At 44.2% G+C, this 27,734-nt stretch overlaps 1 protein-coding gene across 3 annotated transcripts in view; it reads left to right on the top strand.

The window, feature by feature from the left end:
- The window catches only part of hltf (helicase-like transcription factor), a 76,596-nt gene that overhangs the window by 15,023 nt on the left and 33,839 nt on the right, over positions 1-27,734 (top strand). For all 3 annotated transcript variants that reach the window (XM_060834535.1, XM_060834536.1, XM_060834534.1), the window contains exons 7-16: positions 1,000-1,191; positions 4,274-4,372; positions 6,333-6,420; positions 8,602-8,695; positions 11,213-11,292; positions 14,759-14,827; positions 18,127-18,234; positions 21,714-21,811; positions 21,955-22,098; positions 27,184-27,322. In XM_060834535.1, the coding sequence (XP_060690518.1) occupies positions 1,000-1,191; positions 4,274-4,372; positions 6,333-6,420; positions 8,602-8,695; positions 11,213-11,292; positions 14,759-14,827; positions 18,127-18,234; positions 21,714-21,811; positions 21,955-22,098; positions 27,184-27,322 (1,111 nt within the window). The remainder of the gene's footprint in view (positions 1-999; positions 1,192-4,273; positions 4,373-6,332; positions 6,421-8,601; positions 8,696-11,212; positions 11,293-14,758; positions 14,828-18,126; positions 18,235-21,713; positions 21,812-21,954; positions 22,099-27,183; positions 27,323-27,734) is intronic.

Below are 27,734 nucleotides of genomic sequence, written 5' to 3'. Positions count from 1 at the left end.
TCAAGTCTGTACTGCTAAAACTGCACTAATTTTACAATTTCCCACTAGTTCTAATTGTGGCATAAAATTCTCCTTTTGTGTAGGTCATTCTGCTATAATGTGACAGTTGTGTTCCTCTGCAACCTTGGGCTATAGAAAGTTGTGCTGTACGAGATCGCTAATAGAAAATCGCAATACCTGTTTAGTAGAAAGTTTGCTTTATCCAAACAGCTTCCACAATTTGTCAGTCGTGTTATAGCCAGTTTGCACTGATGAAACATGCATTATAGCAGAACGGCCTGTCGTTTGTCTTTGGGGTTCTTGCACTTGCTGTTTTGAGCCAATGTTTGATTTCCCATGTGGAGCTATTAGGACCCATTTTACAGTCAACGCAGGGAGTGTTTGGTGGAAATTTGCAGAATCACTCGGGCACCTTTTTCTATCTGTGCAGTGTGGAAAACCGGATGCAAGGGTCCTGTGACTTCCTCGGGAAGTGCTGCTGACTTTGACCGCCCTCTGAACAGATTCAGCATCTTGAGTTGCCGGCAGTTTTGAATGTCTGGGGCTGCAAGTGTGAGTTAGTGCTTCAAGAGTCACAAAGGTGTCCTTGAGCGGTGTGGTGGCTCAGTGGTTAGCACTGCTAACTCACAGTATGAGGGACCCGGGTCCATTTCCAGCCTCTGATGACTGTGTGCAAACTCCACAGACATTCTCCATGTGTCTGCTTGAGTTTCGTCCGAATGTCTGGTTTCCTCCTGCAGTCCAAAGATGTGCAGGTGAGGCCATACAAAATTGCCCGTAGTTTTCAGGGATGTGTAAGTTAGGTGCATTAGTCAGGGGTAAATAGGGAATAATAGAGTAGGGGAATGGGCCTGGGTGGGTTACTTTTCAGAGGGTCAGTGTGGACTTGTTGGGCCGAAGGGCCTGTTTCCACACTGTAGGGGTGCTCTGATTCTCTCTCCTGACTTACTGATAGGTTCTTGGTTACAAATTCCAACGACTTGCTTTTTGTGTTGTCAGGCTGTTTGCACCCCCTTGCTCCCTCACCAGAAGCAGGCCCTGGCTTGGATGGTACTGCGAGAGAATAACACAGACCTGCCTCCATTCTGGGAGCAGAGGAACGGCATGTATTATAACCTGCTGACCAATTTCGCAGAGAAGGAGAGACCCGAAAATGTTCGTGGAGGAATCCTGGCTGACGACATGGGCTTGGTAACTACAGCTTTGTAAATGTAACTTTTTGGGCCTGCAAGGTTTTTAGTTATTATCCTGTACGTCACATACCAAATAAAAGCAACAGACAGCTCCCCTGGTTGACAGAAGGCCTTGGAACAGAACTCCTTATCTTCCGCCTTTAAAATGCTTCAACACCAGGGCATCAATGGGGACTTCACCAGTTTCCTCCTTTTCGCTCCCCTCCCCCCACCCCTCAATCTTACCTCCGTTCCAACCTTCCAGCTCAGCGCTGTCCTCTTGACCTGTCCTACCTGCCAATCTCCCTTCCCACCTCTCTGTTCCACCTTCCCCTCTGACCTATCACCTCCATCCCCACCCCCATTCACCCATTGTACCCCTTGATACCTTCTCCCCAGCCTTACCCCTACTTATCTCTCCACCCTGGAGGCACCCAGCCTTGCTTCCTGATGAAGGGCTTTTACCCAAAACATCGATTTTCCTGCTCCTCGGATGCTGCCTGACCTGTTGTGCTTTTCCAGCGCAACTCTAATCTAAATTCTGGTTTCCTGCATCTGCAGTCCTCACTTTTCCCCACAGGGAAGGAGAGGCCCACCCACTGTCAGAACTGGGGAAGGAAACAAATGAGGAAGATGTAGAAATATTGGAGGGAGGGTGACTCCATACTGAATAGGGAGAAATAAGAACTCATGATTTTCTGTAGGAAGTGAGGATCTCTCCTCAACCAGGAACATCTGTCCCTGTAAGGCGAGGGAAAATCCGTTGTCTTCCTCCAAAGAGAAGTGGAAGCACTCAGATTTGAAATTAATTCCACAAACAAAGAAACAGGATTAGCTACTCAGTCCCTCCCAGCCTGCTGTGCAATCTGGTGAGATCACGACCAATCTGGTTTTTGGCTCCATTTATGATCTCTGGTCTCGTTCTTTAAAGCCATTGCTGAACAATAATCAATCGATTTCCGGGGACAAGGTGATGGCCCTGGTGGGATTCTCTCTGGACTGATATTTCTGAGACCCAGGTAAATTTCTGGGACCTGGATTTGAATCCTGCCACGGTAGATAGTTCCAGATTTTTACTGAATTCAAATTGCACTAAGAGTCAAGTGAAGACCATGAGTCGATTGTCGATTATTGGAAAAGCCAGACTGGTTCACTAATGTCCTTTAGGGAAGATAATTGCTATCCTTGCCTGGTCTGACCTGCATGTGACTCCAGACTCTCAGCAATGTGGTTGATTCTTAATTGCCCTCTGGGCAATATAGCATTTTTAAAACAATCACTGAAGGTACGTGGGCATTGCTGGCTGGGCCCAGCATTTAATCCCCGTCCCTAGTTGCCCCTTGAAGGTGGTGGTGAGCTGCTGCAGTCCACCTGATGTGGGTTGACCCACAATGCTTTTAGGGAGAGGATTGTGACCCAGCATCAGTGAAGGAATGGCAATGTATTTCCAAGCCAGTATGGTGAGTGGCTTGGAGGGGAACTTGCAGGTGGTGGTGGTCCCATGTCCTGAAATGTTTCTGACGTTTATTGACTTTGCCATGTCTTTTTTAAAATAAAAACTAACTCCTCTATTGTGGGAAAATACAGAATGAAAAGGTGTAATCTTAAAAATAGAACCAGGCCAGTCATGAGTGAAGTGAAAAAGAACTTAATCACTTTTAGCTTAATGGAATTGTTGATCTCGGTCTCAAAAATACACTATTGAGGTTCAATCAGTTGAAAAACTGTTTGAAAAACATCATTCACAGGATGAGGCCATCATTGCATAGATACCAATTATTGCCAGTTCCTAATTGCCCAGAGGGATTCCGTCAATGTCTTTTAACGGAATCGCTGTCTAAATTTGTGAAGGTTATTTTTAGCATCAGTAAATGCTTCTAGTTTTCTGTCAAGCGGAATTAGAGTAATTTTTAGTTTCCACAAAATGAGTTAAATGGATACCATTAGTTAGCTCCTTTTGGCTTTCTTCAGATGTTTCATTTGTGAAACTTTCAAGATGCCTGTTAAGACATCCAAGTTTCTTCGGGGGCTTGGTAGGATAGTTGTGGAAAGGTGGTTTCCCCTTTGGGCAGAATTGAGCTCCAGAGGGCACCATCTCAGACTAAGAGGCCATGTATTTGAGAGACAGAGAGACAAGGAGGAATTTCTCCTGAGGTTAGTGAATCGGTGGAACTCTTTATCACAGAGGGCTGGTCAAGGCTGAGATAGACAGATTATTAATTGATAAGGGAATTGAAGGTTATGGGGAAAAGGCAAGAAAGTAGAGATGAGAATTATCAAATAAGCCATGACCGTGTTGAATGGTGGAACAGACTTGATGGGCTGAATGGTCTACTTCTGTTCCAGTGTCTTATGGTCTTTAGCTCCATGTTCATTGGAAGATTGGGCTAAAGTTTTAAATGATTTGTCAAATCAAATCTCAGCCTTATTACGTGTTAACACCGCAGTGAAAGATAGGAATTGTCAGATGAAGAAAGATCCATCTAGTTTGTTTCTTATTACCTGGGCAGTCACAAGGGCCATTGGTACTGGAATTATTGAGTTTGGATGCTTCAGTCTCTAGAAGGAAGTCATTGATAATACACAGTTCAAGAACGTGATTGTGATAGTGATTAGTTGAAAAGAGATTGAGCTGGTCAAAAATGAAGCAACTGAGCAGTCCGCCAGTGTTTCCTCTTTGGATGAGGTTGTGTAAAGCCATTAATAACCTGGGATGTACCAGGTAAACGGGCTGCAGTGAACCAGTCTTTAAGATGCAACGTTGACCAGCAATGGTAAAGAGGCCATTCAGTGGAACAAACAGGCTTCATGTCACCAAAGCAATTAGATGAAATATTGCAAGCAACCTGAATATCTGGTGGGACTGAATCAGTTCCAACATGTACATGTCAGCCCCAGAAGCTCTGGTATGGTTTCTTCTGCCTCTGTTGGGTGAGGCTATTTCCTTTTTGTATCCCTGAACAGGAGGAAGAGTTGGAAAGCAGTGTAATCACTATCTTTTGATTCACGGCTGAGTTTGTTCATGTTTGGGAGAAATAACTTTTAATTACAAGTCTCCGTGTCTCATTGTAAAGTGACTTTTCTGTTTTGCATTTTCCTAGGGAAAGACACTGTCAACTATTGCTGTAATCCTTACAAATTTTCACCAGGGAAAACCACTCCCCACGGAAAAGTTCACACCGGGGCCAGTGATGGAAGAGGTAAGAGTTAAGAGATGCTGTATCATTCGGGAATTTTGTTTTCGTGGAGAAGAATATTGCCTCTTTTTGCATGAATAGTTTAGATGAATATCATTAAATTGTGGTCAAGGCTATAAACTGCCAACCAGATTTATTAAACAATAAATGGATCAGTGAACATTGGTGCACTGTAGATTCTGCTTCATATATCTTCTGGTCTTGTGGAATGGCAGTGGGATAGGTCAGTGCACTGAGGTAAATGGTTTTTCCATTGATTTGTTCCCTGCATTGGATCAGCTGCTTATTGCAGTTGGTGGTTTTCTGTCACTGTGTTCACCTCTTTCGGTTGTAATCCGAGCTGGGAGTGTGAGAGCGTGTTCTGATCCGTGTCCCATCTTTCAGCAAGCAAGGCTGGGATGGGCCTCCTGGGACTGAGTGTGATGAGTGCTCCTTGGTACCCAAAGCCTCTATACCTTCTCACTTGACCGCTGATATTGTGTGACCTAACTCTCAGAAGTGTCGAGTTGCTGCTTCCTGAAACCCAGTCCACCTGTGCTAATCCTCCCCATTCCTGCCCCTTACTGCTACACTTTCCTGCCCTGGTGGGGTTAGGAAATTGGAAGACAGAGGCACAGACAGAATGAGAGAAATGCAGAGAGCAAAACCACTCACCTGGGGTGGTTTAACATCTTCCAAATTGTAGGAAACAGGATTTTAAGGTCTATAAAAGGCATAGGTAAGGTAGAGAACCAACAGCTTTTCCGCATGGTGGGAGAATCTAAAACTAGAGGCAATAGATTTAAGGTGGGAGCGGGGGGGATACAAAGACTCCAGAGGGGCAGTTATTTCACGTAGATGGTGGTGAGTGTCTGAAATAGTGGTGGAGGCGAGTATAATTTTGTCACTCAAACATTTGAGTAAAAAGTGAGGTCTGCAGATGCTGGAGACCAGAGCTGAAAATGTGTTGCTGGTTAAAGCACAGCAGGTTAGGCAGCATTTGGACAGGTAACTGGACGGGATTGGTATGGGGAGAGATATGGACTAAATGCAGGCAAGTGGGACAGTTTAATTGTGAAAACTGGGCAGCATGGACAGGTTGGGCTGAAGGGTCTGTTTCGATGTTGGAAACCTCTATGACTCTATCATTACCATTGCCATGATTGCTGTCCTGTGGTTAACACAGCAGGAGATCCTTATGTAACAAAACTGGAAACGTTGTTCAGCACACTGCATTTTGTTGGCTCCACCTCATGAATATGTCCCACTGTTCGAACAGTTTGGACATCCCCACCCCATGGCCCATTTATAACTCATTAAACTGTCTAACCCCTTTTCTTATGATTGGCTTCCTTTGACTTGCACCATGTTTTGCATATTGGCCCTGGCCAGTGACCGGGTTAATGATACAAATCCACTGCCCTCACACCTGCCTTTTATAAACAGATGGACTAATAGCCACTTTTCCAAGTTACCAATTTTCCAAAATTCCTCATGAAGGGCTCTTGCCCCAACATCAATATTCCTGCTGCTCGGATGCTGCCTGACCTGCTGTGCTTTTCCAGCACCGTGCTCTTGAGATCTCCAGCATCTGCAGTCCTCACTTTTGCCTGCTTTTCCAAGTTAGCCAGTCCTTTATACTTGCAGGCTATAATGATTAAAGAATGCAGCATGGCCACCACTTACGAGGAGATTGGCTGGATCAACTATGGACTGCGGCAAACTCTGCAATGTCTGTTCGTGGTGTCGCCTGTCCTGGGAAGTGAATTCAGCTGCAACGCACGTGCAGTCCCTCTACCCACCTCCCAGGTGGTGCCACCTTGGTTGCTCCTCCTTCACTGCCCCCGTTCCTGCTGTCCAGTCTTCTCCAGCCATCACATCTCCCTTCCTTTTCCTCCCAGATCTGAGTAATTGATGCATTTTGATGGTACAGGGATAAATTAAATAAATAAATGCTGAACTGCTTTCTATCTTCTAACTCTAGGAGCCATCTGGCTTTGCTGATGCTTTGGGGAAATCTTCTGCATGTAAAGCTAATGAGGAACTATCCAATACTTTCAAAATGCAAACAGGTAAATGCATTGTGTTTACCATAGTAATGAAGGATAGTTTCTTGAAGTTGTTAGGAGTTATTAACATTGGAGGCATGCTTTCTACTTGGCATCTTTGGTTCTTGTTATAAATTCTCCATGATAGTCAGACTTTTTTAAAAAAAAGATGTTGAGTGTGGACACCATGAGTTCTGTTCTGTTGCCACTCAAGATACCTCTGGCCCTCAGGCTGTAAAATCTTGTGTTTTCTTTTGGCTGTGAGCATGTCTTAGACCCAAGTTAGGAACCTGTGACCTGTGTACTACAGTATCATGATGGGTATCTGGGAGTGATTGGAATGCTATAGTCAGACTACTGATGAACCACAGAAATTCTATTGTGTTGTTCTTGGTTATTAGCCAGTGTCATTTAGTTTGTGTTTGTTTCTTTCTTGAATTTGAATTTACTTATTGTCACGTGTGCCGGGGCACAGTGAAAAGCCTTGTCTTGCGAGCAATACCGGCAGATCACAGAGTTAAGTAGCATAGATAGTAAATAATAGGTAAACAGCGGCAAAAACAGAAACACAGGTACAGGCAAATGTTAAGAGTTTGAGAATCCACTCAGTATTCTAACAACAGTAGGGTAGAAACTGCTATGAAATCGGCTAGTATGCATGTTCAGGCTTCTGTACCTTCTCCCCGACGGTAGAGGTTGTAGAAAAACATTGCCAGGGTGAGATGGATCTTTGAGAATGCTGGCGGCCTTTCCTTGACAGCGGGCCTGGTAGATGGATTCTATAAGACCATAAGACATAGGAGTGGAAGTAAGGCTATTCGGCCCATCGAGTCCACTCCGCCATTCAATCATGGCTGATGGGCATTTCAACTCCACGTACCCGCATCCTCCCCGTAGCCCTTAATTCCTCGAGACATCAAGAATCTATCAATCTCTGCCTTGAAAACATTTAGCGTCCCGGCCTCCACTGCACTCTGCGGCAATGAATTCCACAGGCCCACCACTCTCTGGCTGAAGAAATGTCTCCGCATTTCTGTTCTGAATTGATCCCCTCTAATTTTAAGGCTGTGTCCACGGGTCCTAGTCTCCTCGCCTAACGGAAACAATTTCCTAGTGTCCACCCTTTCCAAGCCATGTATTATCTTGTAAGTTTCTATTAAGTCTCCCCTTGATCTTCTAAACTCCAATGAATACAATCCCAGGGTCCTCAGCCTCGTATGTTAGACCTACCATTCCAGAGATCATCCGTGTGATCTCTGCTGGACATGTTCCAGTGCCAGTATGTTCTTCCTGAGGTGTGGGGACCAAAACAGTACTCCAAATGGGGCCTAACCAGAGCTTTATAAAGTCTCAGTAGCACAATGGTGCTTTTATATTCCAACCCGCTTGAGATAAGTGACAACATTGCATTCGCTTTCTTAATCACGGACTCAACCTGCATGTTTACCTTTAGAGAATCCTCGACTAGCACTCCCAGATCCCTTCGTACTTTGGCTTTACGAATTTTCTCACCATTTAGAAAGTAGTCTATGCTTTTATTCTTTTTTTCCAAAGTGCAAGACCTCGCATTTGCTCACATTGAATTCCATCAGCCATTTCCTGGACCACTCTCCCAAACTGTCTAGATCCTTCTGCAGCCTCCCCACTTCCTCAGTACTACCTGCCTGTCCACCTAAGTTTGTATCATCGGCAAACTTCGCTAGAATGCCCCCAGTACCTTCACTGATGGAGGTTGGCCTTTGTGATTGTCCAGGCCAATTTCATGTTTAAAGATAGTTGTTTTTGGGGAAAATAAGGTACCTGTTAATCTGATTGGACAGTCATGGAGGTTATTGATCATTGGTCCATTGACCAGCTGGCGAGGAATTTGTGTTGACTTCGACCGCCATCTTTATAGAAGAAAGCGAAAGGCTTTCTCAGGACTGGGCGTTTTTGAGTGGCATATTGGGAGTAGTTTCTCTTTTTTTACTCCAGTACTGCAGGATGCTCTGAGGATGTGAATAAGTTTATTTGAGAAGCTTGTGAACGTGGGCTTTGAGTAGATGTTGTGCAGTGTGTCTGTCTGCCTTACTGGACTGGAATTGCATAGCGATACACTTCAGCACCAGACAGGAGTGTCTCAATCATAGGAGATTCCCACCTCTGTGCAATTTGCCAGTGCAGTCCATTTCCACCTGAGATTGTTCAATATCTTTCATAATGTAGGTGCTGACAACAGGAACAAGGCCACTGTAATCGATACCACAGGAAGCATTACTTCGTCAGGATCCAAACCACACTCATCTTCATATCCCAAAAGGTAATGGACTGTCAAATTAACCTGCATCCTTGCTTCTTGTTACTACTTTCTGTATTTGTAGTTATTTGCGTAATTTTAAGCAATTAATTTTTATTCTTCATGGCCCTCTGTGCCAGCTTAGTAGTCCTTTATAAACTAATTGTTGTAGGTGCGCTGGACAATGTACAATTTTGTTAAGCCTTGACATCATGTGAATGCTGGCATTCTGAAAAAGTGTCATACTGGACTTGAAAGCTTTTGACTTTGTTTCTCTCTCCACAGATACTGTCAGACCTGCTGAGTTTTTCCAGCAATTTGTGGTTTTAGTTCTATTCAAGCCTTCGTATACTGGAAGCCACCAAGTGATTTTTGTCCAGATTCATTGGAATGTGGAAGAATGAGGTGACCTTAATGAAACATGCAGGGGTTTTAGGGGACCAGACGGGGTAGGTGTGAGAGATTGTTCCCCCCCCCCCCCCCTCTTGGAAGAGTCTCAGACCAGTGGGCATCATCTCGGACCACAGTTTGAGTATTCAAGACCAGACCTGAGGTATTTCCCCTCTCTGAGGGTAGTGACTCTGTAGGATTCTTTACCACAGGGCTGGGTCATTGAGTATAGTCAAAGGAGACAGGTGTTTAATCAGTGAGGCAATCAACAATAAAAGGGAAAAGGGAGGAAAGTGTGGTGGAGGATGATCAGATCAGCCATCATCACTTTGAATTCCGTCATTGAGGCTGGACGACACGGTTGCTCAGTGATTAGCATTGCTGCCTCACAGTGCCAGGGACCCGGGATCAATTCCAGCCTCGGGCGACTATCTCTGTGGAGTTTGTCTGTCGCCCATGTGTCTGCTCCAGTTTCATCCCACAGTCCAGAGGTGTGCAGATTCGAAGGGCAGAATGGCCTACTCCTGCACCTATTGTCTATTAAGTGGATTGGCTGTGGGAAAGTGCCCATAGAGTCCAGCGACCTGCAGGCTAGGTGGGTTAGCTGTGGGAAATGCAGGGCTACGGGGATTGGGTAGCGGGGTGAGTCTGAGTGGGATGCTCTTCAGGAAGGTCAATGTTGACTTGATGGGGCAAATGGCCTGCTTTCACACTGTAGAGATTTTATAATTCCCATGAATTCAATAAAAGTGTGTGGCAGAGCAGAGTCTATAGGCTGAATGGCCTACTTGTCCTACGTTTCAAGGTGAGAGGTAAAAAGTTTAAGGGGGATATACGTGGCCAGTACTTTACACAGAGGGTGGTAGGTGCCTGGAACGCGTTGCCAGCAGAGGTGGTAGAGGCAAGCACGGTAAATTAATTTAAGATCTCTCTGGATAGATGCATGAGTAGGTGGGGAGCAAAGGGAAACCGATGCTTAAGAATTCGGCGACAGGTTTAGACAGTGGATTTGGATCAGCTCAGGCTTAGAGGGCTGAAGGGCTGTAAATTTTCTTTGTTCTTTGTCTCCTGCTGTTCAGGGTGTCACGCACATGCCTATTAATGTGGAGCTATTTCAACAGATACCCCAAAAGCATCTGAAATTCAGAGCGAAGCAGAAGGGAGGCACTTACACTGTGCCCTGCTGATTAGTACTTCAGTTCTCTTCCACCCTGGATACTCTGCAACATGTCATGCTCATGATATGTTTTCTTCAGTGTTAGAAAGCTGCTGACCCTCTGCTTGGGTTACCATTCGCCCTCCTGACTCTGAGGGTTGTGTGCTTCAGTTCCCATTCCAGGGTGTTGAGCACTAAACCCAGGATGGTATTCCCAGTGCAGAGCAGGGGGAATGCTACACTGTCAGAACTCCCAGCTCTTGGTTGCAGTGGTTCAAGGTCATGTGTATTTTTTATTATTTGTTCACAGGATGTGGGTGCCGCTGGCTAGTCAAGCATTTATTGCCTATCCCTAATTCCCCAGAGGGCAGTAAGAGTCTGCCACATTGTTCTGGAGTCACGTATGGGCCAGACCAGATAACGCTGACCGATTTCTCCCTCCCTGAAGGACATCAGTGAACCCAATAGGTTTTTCTAGCAATGATAATCGTTGCCACGAGGCTAGATTATTCTAGATTTTTATTGAATTCCAATTTTGTTCTCTGTTATGATGGGATTTGAATTCTCTTACCAGAACATGAACCTAGGTTTCTGTAAAACCACCAACCCAGTGAAATTATCATCTCCCCTTTACGCTACCTTGCGTGAGTGAGTGCCGAAAATCCCACGGTTTTGACATAGGTCAGAGAAATTTTTCTGGTGTCCTAGCTGAGCCTGATCCCTCAACCCAACACTTTGAAATAAGATTTTATCAATTACTGTCTTACTGTGCAGAAAGACTTTTTTTTACATTGCGACAATAACTACTGTCTCTTTGAAACTACAGCACAGGCTATAAAAGGACAGGATCAGAGTACATGGAATGTGCTGTGTATATAAATGCACCTCTCGAATTTTCTTTACACGCTGTGGTGGTTTCTGAATTTATTTTGCTGCTTTTCTCCCGCTTTTATCTTTTATTTACACTTTACCAACTAGAATGGTGTTTTGTGCAGGAAAAAAACAGAAAACGTTAAATACACGTACAGCAGCGATTCGGAAAAGGATGAAGAAAATATCTCCACAAAAAAGAAAGGTAAGTCTGTGATTGATAATCCGTTTCATTCGCTAAATCTATCGGTACAGTTTTCCCAATCCAAAACGATTTAACCAACGTGAACAACATATAATTTGATCACTTTGTTGGTAAGAGTGGGACTATGCAGTGTGTAGATTATTGGTTACTGTTGTAGGTTTTTATTCCCACTTTCTGCAATGAATGAGGTTTACGCTCAGCATCAGTAATCTGAGGTAATTCTAACAATGGAGTATATCCAATTTTTTTTCGTTTTGCTTCAAAGTACACTACAGCAGCACAGTGGTTAGCACTGCTGCCTCACAGTGCCAGGGGCCTGGGTTCAACTCCCACCTCAGGCGACTGTGCAAACTCCAAACAGACATCCTCCCCGTGTCTGCGTGGGTTTCTGTCAGGGTGCTCCAGTTTCCTCCCACAGTCCAAAGATGTGCAGGTTAGGTGGACTGGCAATGCTAAAAATTGCCCCGTGGTGTTTAGGAATGTGCAGTCTAGGTGGGTTAGGAGGTGGTAGGGATAGTGTTGGAGGGGATGGAGGGGTGGCCCATATCCCTCTGAACCCTTTTCTTACCCATGTACCTGTCAAGTGATCAGCCTACTCTGTCTTAAATCAGTCATTGGTCTGACTACTTCCTTTGATAGAATCCCTACAATGTGGAAACGGGCCCTTTAGCCTAACTAGTCCACACCGACCCTCTGAAGAGTAACCCACCCAGACCGTATTGCTCTAAATTTACCCCTAACTAATGCACCTAACCTACACATCCCTGGACACTGTATATTAGCATGGCCAATTCCCCTAACCTGCGCACCTTTGTGACTGTGGGAGGAAACCAGAGCACCTGGAAGAAACTCACGCAGGCATGGGGAGAATGTGCGAACTCCACACACACTCACCCGGATTTGGAGTTGAACCTGGGTCCCCAGTGCTGTGAGGCAGCAGTGCTAACTACTGAGCCACCGTGCCGCCCCAAAATCTCTCAACATTGGGTTATACTTGAACAGGTTTATTTTAAAGTGCTTGCTTGTCCACCCAGTCCCAACACCGGCACCACCTCATCAGAATCCATACACGCAGTCACCCGAGGGTGGAATCAAACCCAGGTCCCTGGCACTGTGAAGCAGTGGTACTAAGCTCCGAGCCGCCGTGCAAACCATCTTCCTTTACCGTGGGGCAACGTTTAAAAAAAATCCTCTTTCTGTATGAAGAAGTTGTGCATCCGAACTTTGACACCATTCAATCTCCAGCAAATGATTGACGACTTGGCAAGGTCACAAACCAATCACTTACCACGGCCAGTTTAATTAATTAACTCAGGAGGATTTTCTTGTGCCTCTTTTGGAAAGAATGGGTTGTTTTTATGTCGAGATTTGACTTTAACTTTCCACCACTTCAATGCCATTCAGTTGGCCATCTGGTGTTTTACAAGGCACAACTCTGTGCCACCACAGATTGGCTGATAAATAGTCCACATCTGATTCCCATGTCTGTTCTGTAGTTTTTGTGACCATTCAGTCCATTCCTGCTGAGTTGCAAGAGCATAAAACATAGGAGCAGAAATTAGGCCATTCTGCCCGAGTCTGCTCCACCGTTCAATCATGGCCGATAAGTTTCTCAACCCCATTCTCCCACTTTCTCCCCATAACCCTTGATCCTTTTAACACTCAAGAACCTATCTATCTCAGTCTCAGATATACGCAGTGACCTGGCCTCCATAGCTTCACTCTCTCTGGCTGAAGAAGTTTCTCCTTATCTCCATTCTAAAAGGTCTTCCCTTTTACTCTAAGGCAGTGCCCTCATGTCTCCTACCAATGGAAACATACAGAACATAGAACAGTACAGCACAGAACAGGGCCTTTGGCTCACGATGTTGTGCTGAGATTTAATCCTAATGTAAAATATAATAACTTAACCTACACACCCCTCAACTCACTGCTCTCCATGTACCTGTTCAGCAGTCACTTAAATGTCTCCGCTTCCACCACTACTGCTGGCAACACATTCCATGCATTCACAGCTCTTTGTGTAAAGAACTTACTCTGATGTCACCTCTATACCTTCCTCCTAATATCTTAAAATTATGACCCCTCATACAAGTCAACCCTGCCCTGGGGAAAAGTTTCTGGCTATTGACTCCAACTATTCCACTCATTATTTTGTATACCTCGATCAGGCCACCTCCCTTCTTCCTCCCTCTTTCCAGAGAGAAAAGTCTGAGCTGCTTCAGCCTGCCTTCATAAGGCAAGCCCTCCAGTCCAGGCAGTATCCTGGTAAACCTGCTTTGCATCCTCTCCAAAGCCTCTGTATCTTTCCTATAGTAGGGGCACCAGAATTGGACACAATATTCCAAGTGTGGTCTCAGCAGGGACTTGTAGAGCTGTAGCAAAACCTCATGGCTCTTAAACTCTATTCCCCTGTTAACGAAAGCCAAAACACCATATGCTTTCTTAACCACCCTTTCTGCTTGGGTGGCAACTTTGAGGGATCTATGTGCTTGCACACCCAGGTCCCTCTGTTCTTCCATACTGCCAAGAATCCTGTCTTAAATCCTATATTCAGCACTCTAGTCCGACCTTTCAAAATGCATCACTTCGCATTTATCCAGGTTGAACTCCATCTGCCATTTCTCAGCCCAGCTCTGCATCCTGTCAACGTCACACTGCAGCCTGCAGTAGCCCTCGGTACTATCGACGACACCTCCGACCTTTGTGTCATCTGCAAATTTACTAACCCCCCCTCAACCTCCTCATCCAAGTAATTTATAAAAACTTATGAAGAGCAGAGGCCCAAGAACAGAGCCCTGCGGGACCCCACTGAACACTGATCTCCAGGCAGAATACTTTCCATCTACAACCACTCTTTTGCCTTCTGTCAGCCAGCCAATTCTGAATCCACATCTACTCTGTCCAGGCCATTCAGTATTCTGTATGTTTCAATTAGATCGCCCCTCGTCCTTCTAAACTCCATTGAATATAGATCCAGAGACTTCAAACATTCCTCATATGTTAAGCTTTTCACTCCTGGGACTGTTCTTGTGAACCTCCTCTGAACATGCTCCGGGGTTAGTGTATCCTTCCTGAGACATAACCCAAAGCTGCACACAATGCCCCAAAGGTGCTTGATGTTCACACACATTCATAAAATCATCGAGTCGTACAGCACAGAAACAGAACCCTGCTGTTCATTCCTTCAGCAAAACACAACACTTCAAAACCAGTGACCTTTGGAATCAGCGTGTCATCACTAGGCCTCTTCGAGTTTTCTCCTCATTTTAATGTGATTTTATTTAATTTCATTTTGGCTAATCCAGCAAATTTTGGGTTCATATCCCCACTCTGTTGCGACAGTGCTGGTGCTTCAGAGAGGTTCTTAATTAACTGTAAACTGTGTGTTTTGAAACGTTTTGAGGTTGTGAAAGGCAGTGAAGTGTAACAAGCTCTTTCAAAAGTCGTGGCTTTTTTTTTGCAGTGAAAACGCAACAGAAAAGTGCAGCGGGTAAACGAACGGAATGGAAAGCCACAAGTAGCGGGAGAAAAGGTGAACCATTCGAAGTACAGTCAGGTTTAAAGAGGATAGTTTCCATATATTTGGTGTAAAATAACATCAATTTTTTGGAAATATCCCTGAGTAAATTCTAACGAGGTCCATTCTCTCTGTCTGCCAAAGCTTTAGGCCATTGGTTCCACAGCATAAAAAAAGGCCCTTGGCCAATCCGGTCTCTGCCAGTCTAAAGCAAGCACTTAACTATTCAAATCCCGATCCCTTGCTATCCAGGGTTCACTGGATTTGTTGATCCTACCATTTTATCTTTAATAGAAGGTGTGAGAAGTGTAAACCTGTTTTCATTCCTGTGGGTGGGACTGTCTTTAAGGTGTTTTGCTACAGACTGCTACTTGCACTGAGATGCACTGAGAAAGTGGTGATGAGCTGCCGCCTTGCGGGTATATATTGCGGCTCCTTTAGGTTGACCAGGCACTGAAAGCTGGAAACTCCCTGGGTAGGATGCTCCCTGCCCCTGAAAGGATGTGGACACTGGAGGTTCAGTTGGTCAAGGCCACTGTGATCGGCGAGCACAGAACAATGGGATACTCGACATTGAGGGGGAAATAAAAGTCCTGGTTTTCCATCCAAGCTTTAACGGTGAGAGGGGAATCTCGCTGATGAGTGGTGAATGACCCATTGGCTAATCAGGAGATGTGTGATGCTTGCTACCTTACAGTGGAGATGTTCTAGACTATAACAGTTCCCAAAATGAAAGTCTAAGTGGGTTCCTGTTGCTCTAGTTTACTCCTCCAGCTATCCATCTTGGATAGTATTTCCCCCACACCTTAGGCCACACTCCGTAACCCATGGTTGTCTGCACTCTCCATTCACTAAGTTGGAATTAGCAAAGCACCAGCCTTACCTTGTCATCAGGGGTCTCTGTTCTGGAGCTCTCAGACCCATTGCAGTGCCACACTGCTGCCAGTCTCATGCATTGGAACGGTGCATCTCTCTGGACTCTTAGCTTGCTTTCTTACAGACTGACTTTGTGGCTGTTCACTTTGGATGCTCACAACATTGCCTTTTAGCACCGGCAGACCTGTTTGACCTGTTTGATGACAATGTGCAGTCACGTGAGACTATCGTTAGTCTCCGTGCTGGTCATCTGCCAGTTCGGAAAGGTGGCGCTGTATCTGGATGAAGTAGGAAGCGCCAAGGGCAAGAAGGGTTATTTTTAGGTGGGGGATGAGGTGTGTGTGTGTGTGTGTGTGTGTGTGTGTGTGTGTGGTGTGCACTAGTTGAGAACTATTGAGGGAAAATGCTGCATGTAGTATTGAGCATGGTACATGAACCTTGCTGGGCAGTGGGTGGAGGAGCAGAGTTAGAATGAATGTGAGGTAGCAGAGAGAAGATGGTGGAGAACACCTTGTGGCATCACTGCACACTTCTCAAAACCCTGGACATCACACTGACCCAAGTGGCTACTTCAGACCAGACTATTAGGGTTTGACATGGTGTGCAGCAGGGAGTCGGTCAGACAGCATAGAAGCAGACCTTTCAGACCAACGGATCCATGCCGAGCAGATATTCTAAACTGAGTTAGTTCCATTTGCCTGCGTTTGGCCCATATCCCTTAAAATCTTTCCTATCTCTGTCCAAATGTCTTTTAAATACTGTGATTGGACCCATCTCTACCACTTCCTTTAGCAGCTCGTTCCATTTACAAACTGCCCTCAGTGTGAAAAAATTGCCCCTCAGGTCATTTTTAAATCTTTTCCCTCTCACCTAAAACCTATGCCCTCTGGTTTTGAACTCCCCTAACCTGGGGAAAAGATCTTGGCTATACCCTTTATTTAAGCCCCTCACGATTTTATAAACAACTATAAGGTCCTCCTTCTACGCTCCAGTGAAAAAGCCACAGTCTATCCAGCCTCTCTTTATAACTCAAACCCTCTAGTCCCAGGAGCACTCTTTCCAATTTAATAACAACCTTCTTCTAGCAGAGCAACCAGAACTGAATACAGTACTCCAGGAGATCCTGAACCAGGGATCAGATTTCTGTTGGTGAGTGTAAAAGCTGCTCTGTGGATGTCTGTTAAATGCTAATAAGGTGAGCAGTTGGAATTGTGTGAGGTAACTCAAGAGTTCGCAGAGAGAAACTCCCTGTGATGTTCCCAGAGTTTGACGTTCAGCTGATCTGTGGCAAACTTCAGCCTATTTGAGATACTTTTCAATCCTGTTGATATTACTCATAGTACTGGACTTGAAAAGTTAACTTAGACGAAATGTCTGCAAATCAACTTCCCAGCTTGGTGAACATACCCATAACTACGACAAACGTTAACTCTTGTTTCGTCTCCACAGATGCTGCTGACCAGCTGAGTTTTTCCAGCTATGTCTGCTTTTGTTAATATTAGTTGTAGATTTGATTTTATGGCTGTTTTGGGATACATAGTTTTGTTTTGTTGGATATAATTTACACAATACTGTGAGGCCTGGATAGAGTGGATGTGGAGAAGATAGTCTCTCTGATTTGTGGGACTAGGACCCGAGAGCACAGCCTCAGCCTCTGAGTGAAGGGATGACCCTTTAGAACTGAGATTAGGAGGAATTTCTTCAGCCAGAAGGTGGTGAATCTGTCAGTGAGTGTATTTAAGTCAGAGAGAGATTATTGATTGATTGATTGATTGATTGTTAAGGGGATCAAGGGTGACCCAAGAGAAGACAGGAGAATGGGGTCAACAAACCCATCAGCCGCGATTGAATGGAGGAGCCAATTCAGAGGGCCAAATGACCTAATTCTGCTCCTGTATCTTGAGGTCTGATAGTCTTATTTTAGAGAGATGTGCTTGAACAGATGGTTCCCCTATAAATGGAAATCTTCTTGTAATTGAAAGAATTATTATTTTATTCATTCCCAGAATGAGGGCATCGCTGGCTAGGCCAGCCTTTATTGCCCATCCCTAATTGCCAAGAGGGCAGTTAAAGGTCAGCCACATTGCTGTGGGTCTGGAGTCACATGTAGGCCAGGCCAGGTAAGGATGGCATTTTCCTTCCCTAAAGTGAACCGGATGGATTATTCTGACAATTGACAATGGAGTCATGGTCATCATTAGACTTAGTTCCAGATTTTCATTTTTTTATTGAGATCTAATTCCACCATCTGCTGTGGTTGGATTTGAACCAGGGTCCCTAGAACATTATCTGAGTCTCTGGGTTGGTAGTCCAGTGATAACACCATTAGGCCATTGCCTCCTGCAAAAACAACGTGAAAGTTGGTGAAAAAGGATGAAATAACCAGTCTCCTTGAAATAACTATTGCATTTTAAATGTAATTTTCTTTTATTTGCCAGGTACTACAGAGAGCCAGTCGCAGTCTAGTTGTGGCCTAATGGAGGATATTGATTTTGCAGCTGCTCTTGGTGGTACTTCCAGTTCCACTTTAAAAAAGATCAAGAAAGGTAATACTTTATATATGTGGGTAACTTGAGTTTAATTTTATCTTCCCTTCCCTGGCTGTTCTTCTGTTGTATGTAAATTCCAGCAAACTACTGTTAATTCAGCTACTAATTAAAGAAATCTCGCAGGCCATTCAAATACTGAAACAATTGTTTAAACTTTACTGCATGAAGCAGTGAAATAAGACCTCACAGGTAAGCAAGTTAAACTATTACCTGATTGATGGTGGAATGGTCCTAACCAACAGCGTCTTGTCTTTGAGTAAGTGGGCGGCACGGTGGCACAGTGGTTAGCACTGCTGCCTCACAGCGCCTGAAGACCCGGGTTCAATTCCCGACTCAGGCGACTGACTGTGTGGAGTTTGCACGTTCTCCCCGTGTCTGCGTGGGTTTCCTCCGGGTGCTCCGGTTTCCTCCCACAGTCCAAAGATGTGCGGGTCAGGTGAATTGGCCATGCTAAATTGCCCGTAGTGTTAGGTAAGGGGTAATGTAGGGGTATGGGTGGGTTTCGCTTCGGCGGGTCGGTGTGGACTTGTTGGGCCGAAGGGCCTGTTTCCACACTGTAAGTCTAATCTAATCTAAAAAAATCTAAAAGTCCAGATTTCAATTTGTGCGGTGTGGTTCTCCAGAGTTCTGCTGCTGAAGCTGAATTCTTATAGGATTTTCTATCTTGTTAAACTCATGGTGTGATATTATTTATGACGCTTCTGCAGCTTGCTTGCTTTCTTATTGGGAGTGACAATCAGCTATTCTCAACCTACATCTCTGTTCCTTGTTACATTCGATGTTAGCTGTTTGTTCCAAACACTGCCTGTTCTGCCATTAACTCACTAAATTCTTCTACAAGGCAATCCTTGTCAAAGAATCCCTACAGTGTCAAAACAGGCCATTTGGCCCATCAAGTCCACACCAACCCTCCTAAGAGCATCCCACCCAAATCTGGATTAGAGTGGTGCTCAAAAAGCACAGCAGGTCAGGCACCATCCAAGGAGCAGGAAAATCGACATTTCAGGCAAAAGCCCTCATCTCCCCACCCTATCACTCTGCATTTCCCATGGTTAATCCACCTAACCCACACATCCCTGAACACTATGGGGTAATTTAGCATGGCCAATCCATCTAACTTGCTCATCTTTGGACTGTGGGAGGAAACTGGAGCACCCGGAGGAAACCCACACAGACATGGGGAGAATATGCAAACTGCAAACAGACAGTCGCCTGAGGCTGGAATTGAACCCAGGTCCCTGGTGCTGTGAGGTGGCAGTGCTAACCACTGAGCCACCATGCATACTGACATAAGGCAGCCAGTTACTAAACAGTTGTTTAAAATAGTTTTTTTTAATTGTAGAGGTTTGACTCCGTTGCTTCCCAGGCATGGCTAATTGGCATATTTTTAAATCCTTGTCCGTTTCACCTCAGGAAATAGTTTATTCCTGAAAGACTTATTGCTGGTTCTTTTCATCCATGAACAGCTAGTAAAGTTCTGGAGTTAACATTGTCACACTTTGCATGTAGATTTGCTCACTGAGCTGGATGGTTCATTTTCAGACGTTTCGTCACCCTGCTAGGTAACATCTTCAGTGGGCCTCTCGGCAAAGCACTGTTGATAATTCCTGCTTTCTATTTATATATTTGGGTTTCTTTGGGTTGGTGATGTAATTTCCTGTTCATTTTCTCAGGGGGTGGTAGATGGGGTCTAACTCGATGTGTTTGTTGATGGAGTTCCAGTTGGAATGCCATGCTTCTATTTAGCCTCTCATGACTGTGGTAGCAATTCACTCGCTTACAATTCCCCTGATGGTGTACAATTATTTTTAAGTTCTATTGAATTCTCATTGAAAATTACTATTGAAATCTGAGCCTTCAGCAGTGCATTCTATAATCCTCGTTCTCCATTTAAAATAAGGGATTCCATTAAACCTTTTTTTTTCCCACCACTCTATATTCTTTTACAACCTAATTGGAATGCTTTTTTTCTTTATTCATTCACGGGACGAGGGCATCGCTGGCTGGGTCAGCATTCCTTGCCCATCCCTAATTGCCCAGAGGGCAGTTAAGAGTCAGCCACCTTGCTGTGGGTCTGGAGTCACTTGTAGGCCAGACCAGGTAAGGATGGCAGTTTCCTTCCCTAAAGAACATTTTAGTGAACCAGATGGGTCTTTTACAACAATCGTGAATACATTCATGGCCACTATTAGACCCTTTTCCGTGTTTTTTTAAAAAAATTCAGTTCAAGTTCCGCCATCAGCCCTGGTGAAATTTCAACCAAGATTAACAGGTCCAGCGATAATATCATGAAGCCATGGCTTCCCTGCCTTGTGTTTCTTTGTAGATTTCCGAACTAGTGGTGTCTCAGGTTACAACATTCTCAATGGTACAAAGTCACTGAAGAAGAATTAATGATTTGTAGATCCTGGTTGGATTGAGGTGTACAAAGTTTAAAAATTGGAAGCTAGTGCTTCCAATTAAACCTGTTGGACTATAACCTGGTGGTGTGTGATTTTAAAGAATTAACACCTGCAATATATTTGGAGCCTTTAGGTGGTGCTAGTGGAGCATTCACAAATTCCATATTCCAATATCTCTCCAATTCCTGAGTTCATAGGCAGCAAGGTGTATTTAAGTCCTTAGATTGAGAATTACAATACAGTGAATGTCGAGGTGAGTGAAGATTGATAGTCTGGGGCTCATGCCCGAAACGTCGACTCTCCTGCTCCTCGGATGCTGCCTGACCTGCTGCACTTTTCCAGCAACACATTTTCAGCTCTGATCTCCAGCATCTGCAGTCCTCACTTTCTCCTAAGTGATCCATGGGATGAATGCTTATGAACAGGAAGGCAAGGTGGAGCAAACTGATCAGGTTACAAAACCATTGTTTTATGATGGATACTCAATAATATCTGGTAACAGAAAATCGCTGTTGGACAGCTATGTAAGCAATTTTTAAAAAGCATTAGTTCAATTTATCTGACCCCTTAAAATAGTAAAATATTGTAAGGCACATCAGAGAGCAATTATTGAGCAAAGATTGACGGTGTGCTCCATAATAAAATATTAGGGCAAGTGACCAGAAGCTTAGTCAAACAAATAGATTTTAAAGCTGGTTAAGAATAGAGGGGATTAGGGAGGGATTCCACAAGCCATCAAAGCTGAGTAATGATCAAATTATTTTATGCCACATCTACTTACTAAGTTATACATGTTATCAGACTTAAAAATTTTAAGCATGAAATAAAAGGAACTCAATGCTCAGTTGCTCAGGCAGCATCTGTATAGAGAGAAAGTTGCTCATATTTATCGAAATTTGTTTTTGTGTTTAATCAGGCTAAAGCTTGTTTTCATTGTTGTTGGTCTTTCCTGAACTCTGAGGAAAAGTCAGCTTGGAATGCTGACCCTACATCCTCTCTCCTGTCTGACCCACTGAGCATTCTTTCAGGTTTTCAGTTTCTCCAATGTTTCAATTTTGTTTGGGTTTTTTTTAGGTTGTCCAAGCTCACAGCCCAGCTCTAATACAGCGGCTAATGCAAAGGCGAGAGCGACCCTGATAGTTTGTCCTCTCTCGGTGCTCAGTAACTGGATTGTAAGTGCACTGTGCCAACTTTGAATCTCTCCTTCCAAATTTGGTTGAAGTCTTTGTCAATTTCTTCCTCCTTGTTATTATCAGTCCCGAAGGTACAACAACAGAACAATTGAAATAACTTGAAGTGCAAATCTATCTTTCAGGATCAGTTTGAGCGACATTTATGTCCCGATGTGAAATTGAATATGTATCTTTATTACGGCTCTGAGAGAAATAAGACTGCATCGTTCCTCGCTGCACAGGATATTGTACTGACCACCTACAATACATTAACGGTTGATTATGGGGTAGGTGGTGAATATTAAATTGTTAAACTGTGAAATCCATCGCTGTCATTGGGTTGCGTGCTCTTTGTACTTGTCAAGTAAAAACCTTGGAATTTTGGAATATGACCTCTTGTTTTTCAGACTGTTAAATGCTCCTTGAAAGTGGTGCTGAAATCTGAGATGTTCCTTTAAAAATCCCCTTTATCAGTGTCCTTTTAGAGGAGTGACTGTGTTTTTGCCACTTCACACGCTGCAGAAACCACTTTTTCATACAACAGTTTGCATTTTAATAGCGCCTCTTAATGCAGTAAAGCATCCCAGACGAAGAAATTTAAAGGAAATGGATGCTGAGCCAAAGGAAGGAATTAGGGAGGGCAGATATTTAAATCTTTGTCCAAGCCTTTATTGGTCAGAGTATTGAGTACAGGAGTTGGGAGGTCATGTTGCGGCTGTACAGGACATTGGTTAGGCCACTGTTGGAATATTGCGTGCAATTCTGGTCTCCTTCCTATCAGAAAGATGTTGTGAAACTTGAAAGGGTTCAGAAAAGATTTACAAGGATGTTGCCAAAGTTGGAGGAACTGAGTTATAGGGAGAGGTTGGACAGGCTGGAGCTGTTTTCCCTGGAGCATCGGAGGCTGAGGGGTGACCTTATAGAGGTTTACAAAATTATGAAGGGCATGGATAGGATAAATAGACAAGGTCTTTTCCCTGGGTGGGAGAGTCTAGAACTAGAGGGCATAGGTTTAGGGTGAGGAGGGAAAGGTATAAAAGAGACCCATGGACAACGTTTTCACGTAGAGGGTGGTACGTGTATGGAATGAGCTGCCAGAGGATGTGGTGGAGGCTGGTACAATTGCAACATTTAAGAGGCATTTGGATGGGTATATGAATAGGAAGGGTTTGGAGGGATATGGGCCAGGTGCTGGCAGGTGGGACTAGATTAGGCTGCGATATCTGGTCGGCATGGACAGGTTGGACCGAAGGGTCTGTTTCCTTGCTGTACGTCTCTCCGACGTTGATCTTTAAAAGCTAGCCAATTGAAGACCCCACCCATCCTGGTTATTTTCTCTTCTGTCGGGCAGAAGTCATAAAAGTTTGTATACACGTATGAAAAGATTCAAGAGCAGCTCCTTCCCTGCCATTAGCAAACCTCTGAATGGACCTCTCCAATTTTAAATTTAATATTAATCTTGCTCTCTGTGCACTGTCTCTGCAGCTGTAATATTATATTCCACTACCCTATTGGACTGAATCATAGAATCCCTATAGTGTGGAAGTCAGCCCTTTGGCCCAGCAAATCCACACCGACCCTCTGATGAGTATCCTAACCAGACTTGTTCCCCTATTATTCTACGTTTACCCCTGACTAATAGACCTAACCTACACATCCCTGAACTCTATGGGCAATATAGCATGGCTTATTTACCTAACCTGCACATCTTTGGATTATGGGAGGAAACCAGAGCAAATCCATGTAGGCACTGGGAGAACATGCAAACTCCACACAGACAGTCACCTGGGCTGGAATTGAACCCAGGTCCTTGACGCTGTGATGCTGCATGCTAACCACTGAACCACAATGTCACCACTGCACACAAAACAAAACTTTTCACTGTACCTAGTTACGTGACAATAATAAACCAAATTCAGGAAGGAGAGGCAGAACGATTTAAGGGGAGTTCTGGAGGGTGGGACCTGGGCAGCTTGAATGCCCATGTGCTGGGGGCAATGGGAGGGCTGAGGGAAAGACTACTGCTGATAAACATGGGAATGGGTTGAGGGTTGGTCGGGCTGGAAGAGTGATGTGGAGGGGTAGGTAAATAGAAGGAATTGAACAAGTTATTTTACATGTGAGGCAATGGCTTAGAGCCAATCATATTTTGGCCTGGGTGGTGAGCAAGTGTGATAAATTGTGGGATAAGATGTGGAGAGTTTTTGGCTGAGGATAGGTAGCTGTTCAGGAGAGGAATTGAGTAACCATTGGAGTTGCATGTAGCACTTAAAGGGATGGAAGTTTAGCGGGTGGGCAGAGGCAGGGAGCAGACACAGTCTATGTATTGGATGATTTGCCACAGTTCTAATCAGTGATGGAGCAGGCTCGAAGGGCCGAATGGCCTATTCCTGCTCTCGTTTTCTAAGTACGGGCAGGTTACGATAGGTTTAGCAACATGCAATATTGTTAATGTGGTAATTTACAAATTTAGTGTACAGAAAATAAGGCATTGAAAACGCAGCTGTGGTCGTTCAGTTTGATCCAGTATTACTGATGAGCAGGAAATAGTATTGATTTCCATATCCCCAGAGTCGATGTCAAAGGTGCGCATATAATTGTGACACCTATTTCCCCATCACATGATTTATATTATCAAAAGGGGCTTAATGACTGAATGGCAGGGAAATGGAGAATATGTGATGCAGTATCTGAGGAAGTTAACCTGGTTAAAAGCAATGGGAACTGACATTAACTGAAGGTCAGGAATATTTTGATTCCTGCATGAGTTATGATGATAAACAGGCGTGGGCACAGTACTTCAGCTGAATTAATAATGCAACAGAGTTGTAATCGAAGTTGCTTCCATTATGCTGTGCTTCACGATATTCAGGTAGGGGAGAGTTACCTACCTGAATATGAGAATGGACCTGCTACACAACATGTTTATAAACCATAAAGCAGTATTGTTTGCAATGGAAAACTAAATATTTTATGCATTTTCTGTGTGTGGGTGTGTGTGTGTGTGTGTGTGTATGAATCTGTTTGTGTGGGTGTGGGTGTGTATGTGTTGGTTGTGTGTAAATGCGCTGAAAGTTACCTATCAGATAACATTTGACTACAGTACTTTTAAAAGTATCTTATAGGCTGCTTTGGGATAACCTGATGTCATGAGGAGCGCTATATAAATACAGTTCTTACTTCAAGAACAGCCGCAGAATTAATTCCACGTGTAACGATGTTTACTTATGACGAAGGATTCGAGCTCATGTGTAGAGGGGAACATTTATCAGGGACACCTTTTTGATTTAGCTTCCTGAATTTTTCAGTCCTCCAAAGCGTCACTAACAATATTGAGCTGTTTTTATAATGACTTGGTAATGTTGAAAATCTTTTTCTAACTGTCAGATGTAATTATGACTCTTTGTAGCTGTAGAATCTAAGAAAAGATAGGGATTGATTTCCCTGTCACTTGGGTGTATAAGTGGCAGTGTGCATGAACCACTCGTTATAGAAACGGACTGATTTCATTTTGTTTGGTTTGTACCACAATGAAAGCAGGGTGGTTTCTGCTCCTGGTGACCAGAGCACACCCTAGGTGGCAAGTAGGCAATCTAACCCTTCAGGTACTTGAGCTGGAAGATTAAAAATGGTAACTTCCTGGTTTTATGTAAAATTTAGTCTATGGCAAATGGAGTTTAATATAGATAAATGTGAGGTCTTGCATTTTGGAAAGTCAAATCAAAGTAGGAATTTCATGGTAGGGCCTTAAAGAGTGTAGCGGAACAGAGGGACCTTGGCGTTCAGGCGCATGGTTCTCTGAAAGTGGAGTCACGGGCAGACAGGGCAGTGAAGAAGGCTTTTGGTACACTGGCCTTCATCAGTCACGGCATTGAGTGTGGACGTTGGGAAGTGATGTTGGTGAGGCCACATGTGGAGTGTTATGTTCAGTTTTGGTCACCTTGCTAAAGGAAGGATGTTATTAAACTGGAAAGAATGCAGAAGGAATTTGCAAGGATGTTGCTTGGACTCATTGGCCTAAGCTGTAGGGAGAGGTTGGACAATCGAGGACTTTTTCTTTAGGGCATAGAAGACTGTGGACAGATCTTACGGAAGTATATCATATCATGAGAGGCATGGCTGGGTGAATGCACTCAGTCTTTTTCCCAGGGTTGGGGAATTGAGGACTAGAGGGCAAAGAATAAAAGGGAACCTGAGTGGCAATTTTTTTTTAACATGAGGGTTGTACGCATATGAAATAAGCTGCCAGTGGAAGTGGTTTAGGTGGGTACATTTAACAACAGTTAAAAGGCATGTTGACAAATTCATTGGCAGGAAAGATTGAGAAAGATATAGGCCGTGTCGGGAAATGGAGTTAGAGTGGATGGACATTTTGGTCGGTGTGGGCCAGTTTGAGCCAAAGGGCGTGGCTCCATGCTGGAGGACTCTGACTCTAGTCATTCAGTTGGGCATTCAGGCTCTGAAATTCCACTTAAACCTTTATTGGAGAGTAACAGGAATTAGGTAGGCCTGGGCATTACATAAATGAATGGGACAGCTCAGATGATATACAGTAAGTATTACATCAGATTGAATTCAAGGTTTGTGTAAATTACACAAGATTACATTACATTAAGTCTATTAGTCTAACAGTAAGTTTGGAATGGACACTTTTTTTTCAAAAAGTGGGTTGAGGAGAAGCATTTTAAAACACACCTGAAAATTACATTGAGAGAGTTAAGGTGCTCAGCGCTGGCTTTAATGCTCTGAATGGGCTTCTGAATTTTTATTCAAATGTATCAAATCAATACCAGAAGAGAATTCTAAGCTGTTTTGGAATATTACAATCTAGAGTGCTGAGCAATTCAGGGAACTAGAGCAAAACTGTGTCCCTATAACCTTCCCTATAGATGTGAGCTGTATCCTTCAATTTAAATTTTAAATAAAAACCAATGCCACATTGGTGTACGGGGTTGTCTGAATAATTTAGATTAGATTCCCTACAGTATGAAAACAGGCCATTTGGCCCAACAATCCACACTGACCCACCAAAGAGTAACCCACCCAGACCAGTTTCCCCTCTGACTAATGCACTAGCACTACAGGCAATGTAGCAAGACCAGTTCACCCAACCTGCACGTTTTTGGGAGGAAACCAGAGCACCAGAGGAAACCCACGCAGACACAGGGGAGAATGTGCAAACTCCACACAGTCAGTGGAGGCCAGAATCAAACCTGGGATCCTGGTGCTGTGAGGCAGCAGTGCTAACCACTGAGCCACCGTGCTGCCAACAAATGCATGAAGTAGCTGTGGAGTGAAGTGAAGTGAGAGAGTGTTACACTGGATTTTCTATCACCCCCCCTGCAGTGATTATGATTAACTTGTCCTTACAGAGTGGGAGTGCCAGCCCCCTGCACAAAGTGAAGTGGCTCCGTGTGGTACTGGATGAGGGCCACACCATACGGAATCCAAATGCCCAGCAGACCAAAGCTGCACTCACACTGACTGCTGAGAGACGATGGGTACTAACAGGTAAGGCTGAGAGATGTCTGTTGTACTGACCTGGGCTGGATTTTCTGGTGGAATTGTTGAGTTTAGAGATGTTGGTGTTGGTTGCTTTTAGAGTATCAGTCAGATAAGAGGTTTTGGTCACTACATGACACCATGAAATGTGCAAATGACAAAGCTCTTGGTCAACCAGGCAGCAGTTATCACTAGTATCTTGCAGTGAGGCAAGGTTTTTGGAGGAAAATTAATGACTGGGAACATCCTACTTGAGTTTAACCCGATCACCAGGGAGTGGAGACAAGGAAGTCACCGTTTTAGTATACGGGGTAGACCTTTATTTAGGACAGAAATGAGGAGAAATTGCTTCACCCATAGAGTGGTGATGCTGTGGCATTCTCTGCCATAGAAAATAGTTGAGGCCAAAATCATAGAATAC

Source organism: Hemiscyllium ocellatum, chromosome 13 (assembly GCF_020745735.1).
Source record: "Hemiscyllium ocellatum isolate sHemOce1 chromosome 13, sHemOce1.pat.X.cur, whole genome shotgun sequence".
In the NCBI taxonomy this organism is placed as follows: Eukaryota; Metazoa; Chordata; class Chondrichthyes; order Orectolobiformes; family Hemiscylliidae; genus Hemiscyllium; species Hemiscyllium ocellatum.
This window is presented reverse-complemented; position numbering and strand designations above follow the sequence as displayed.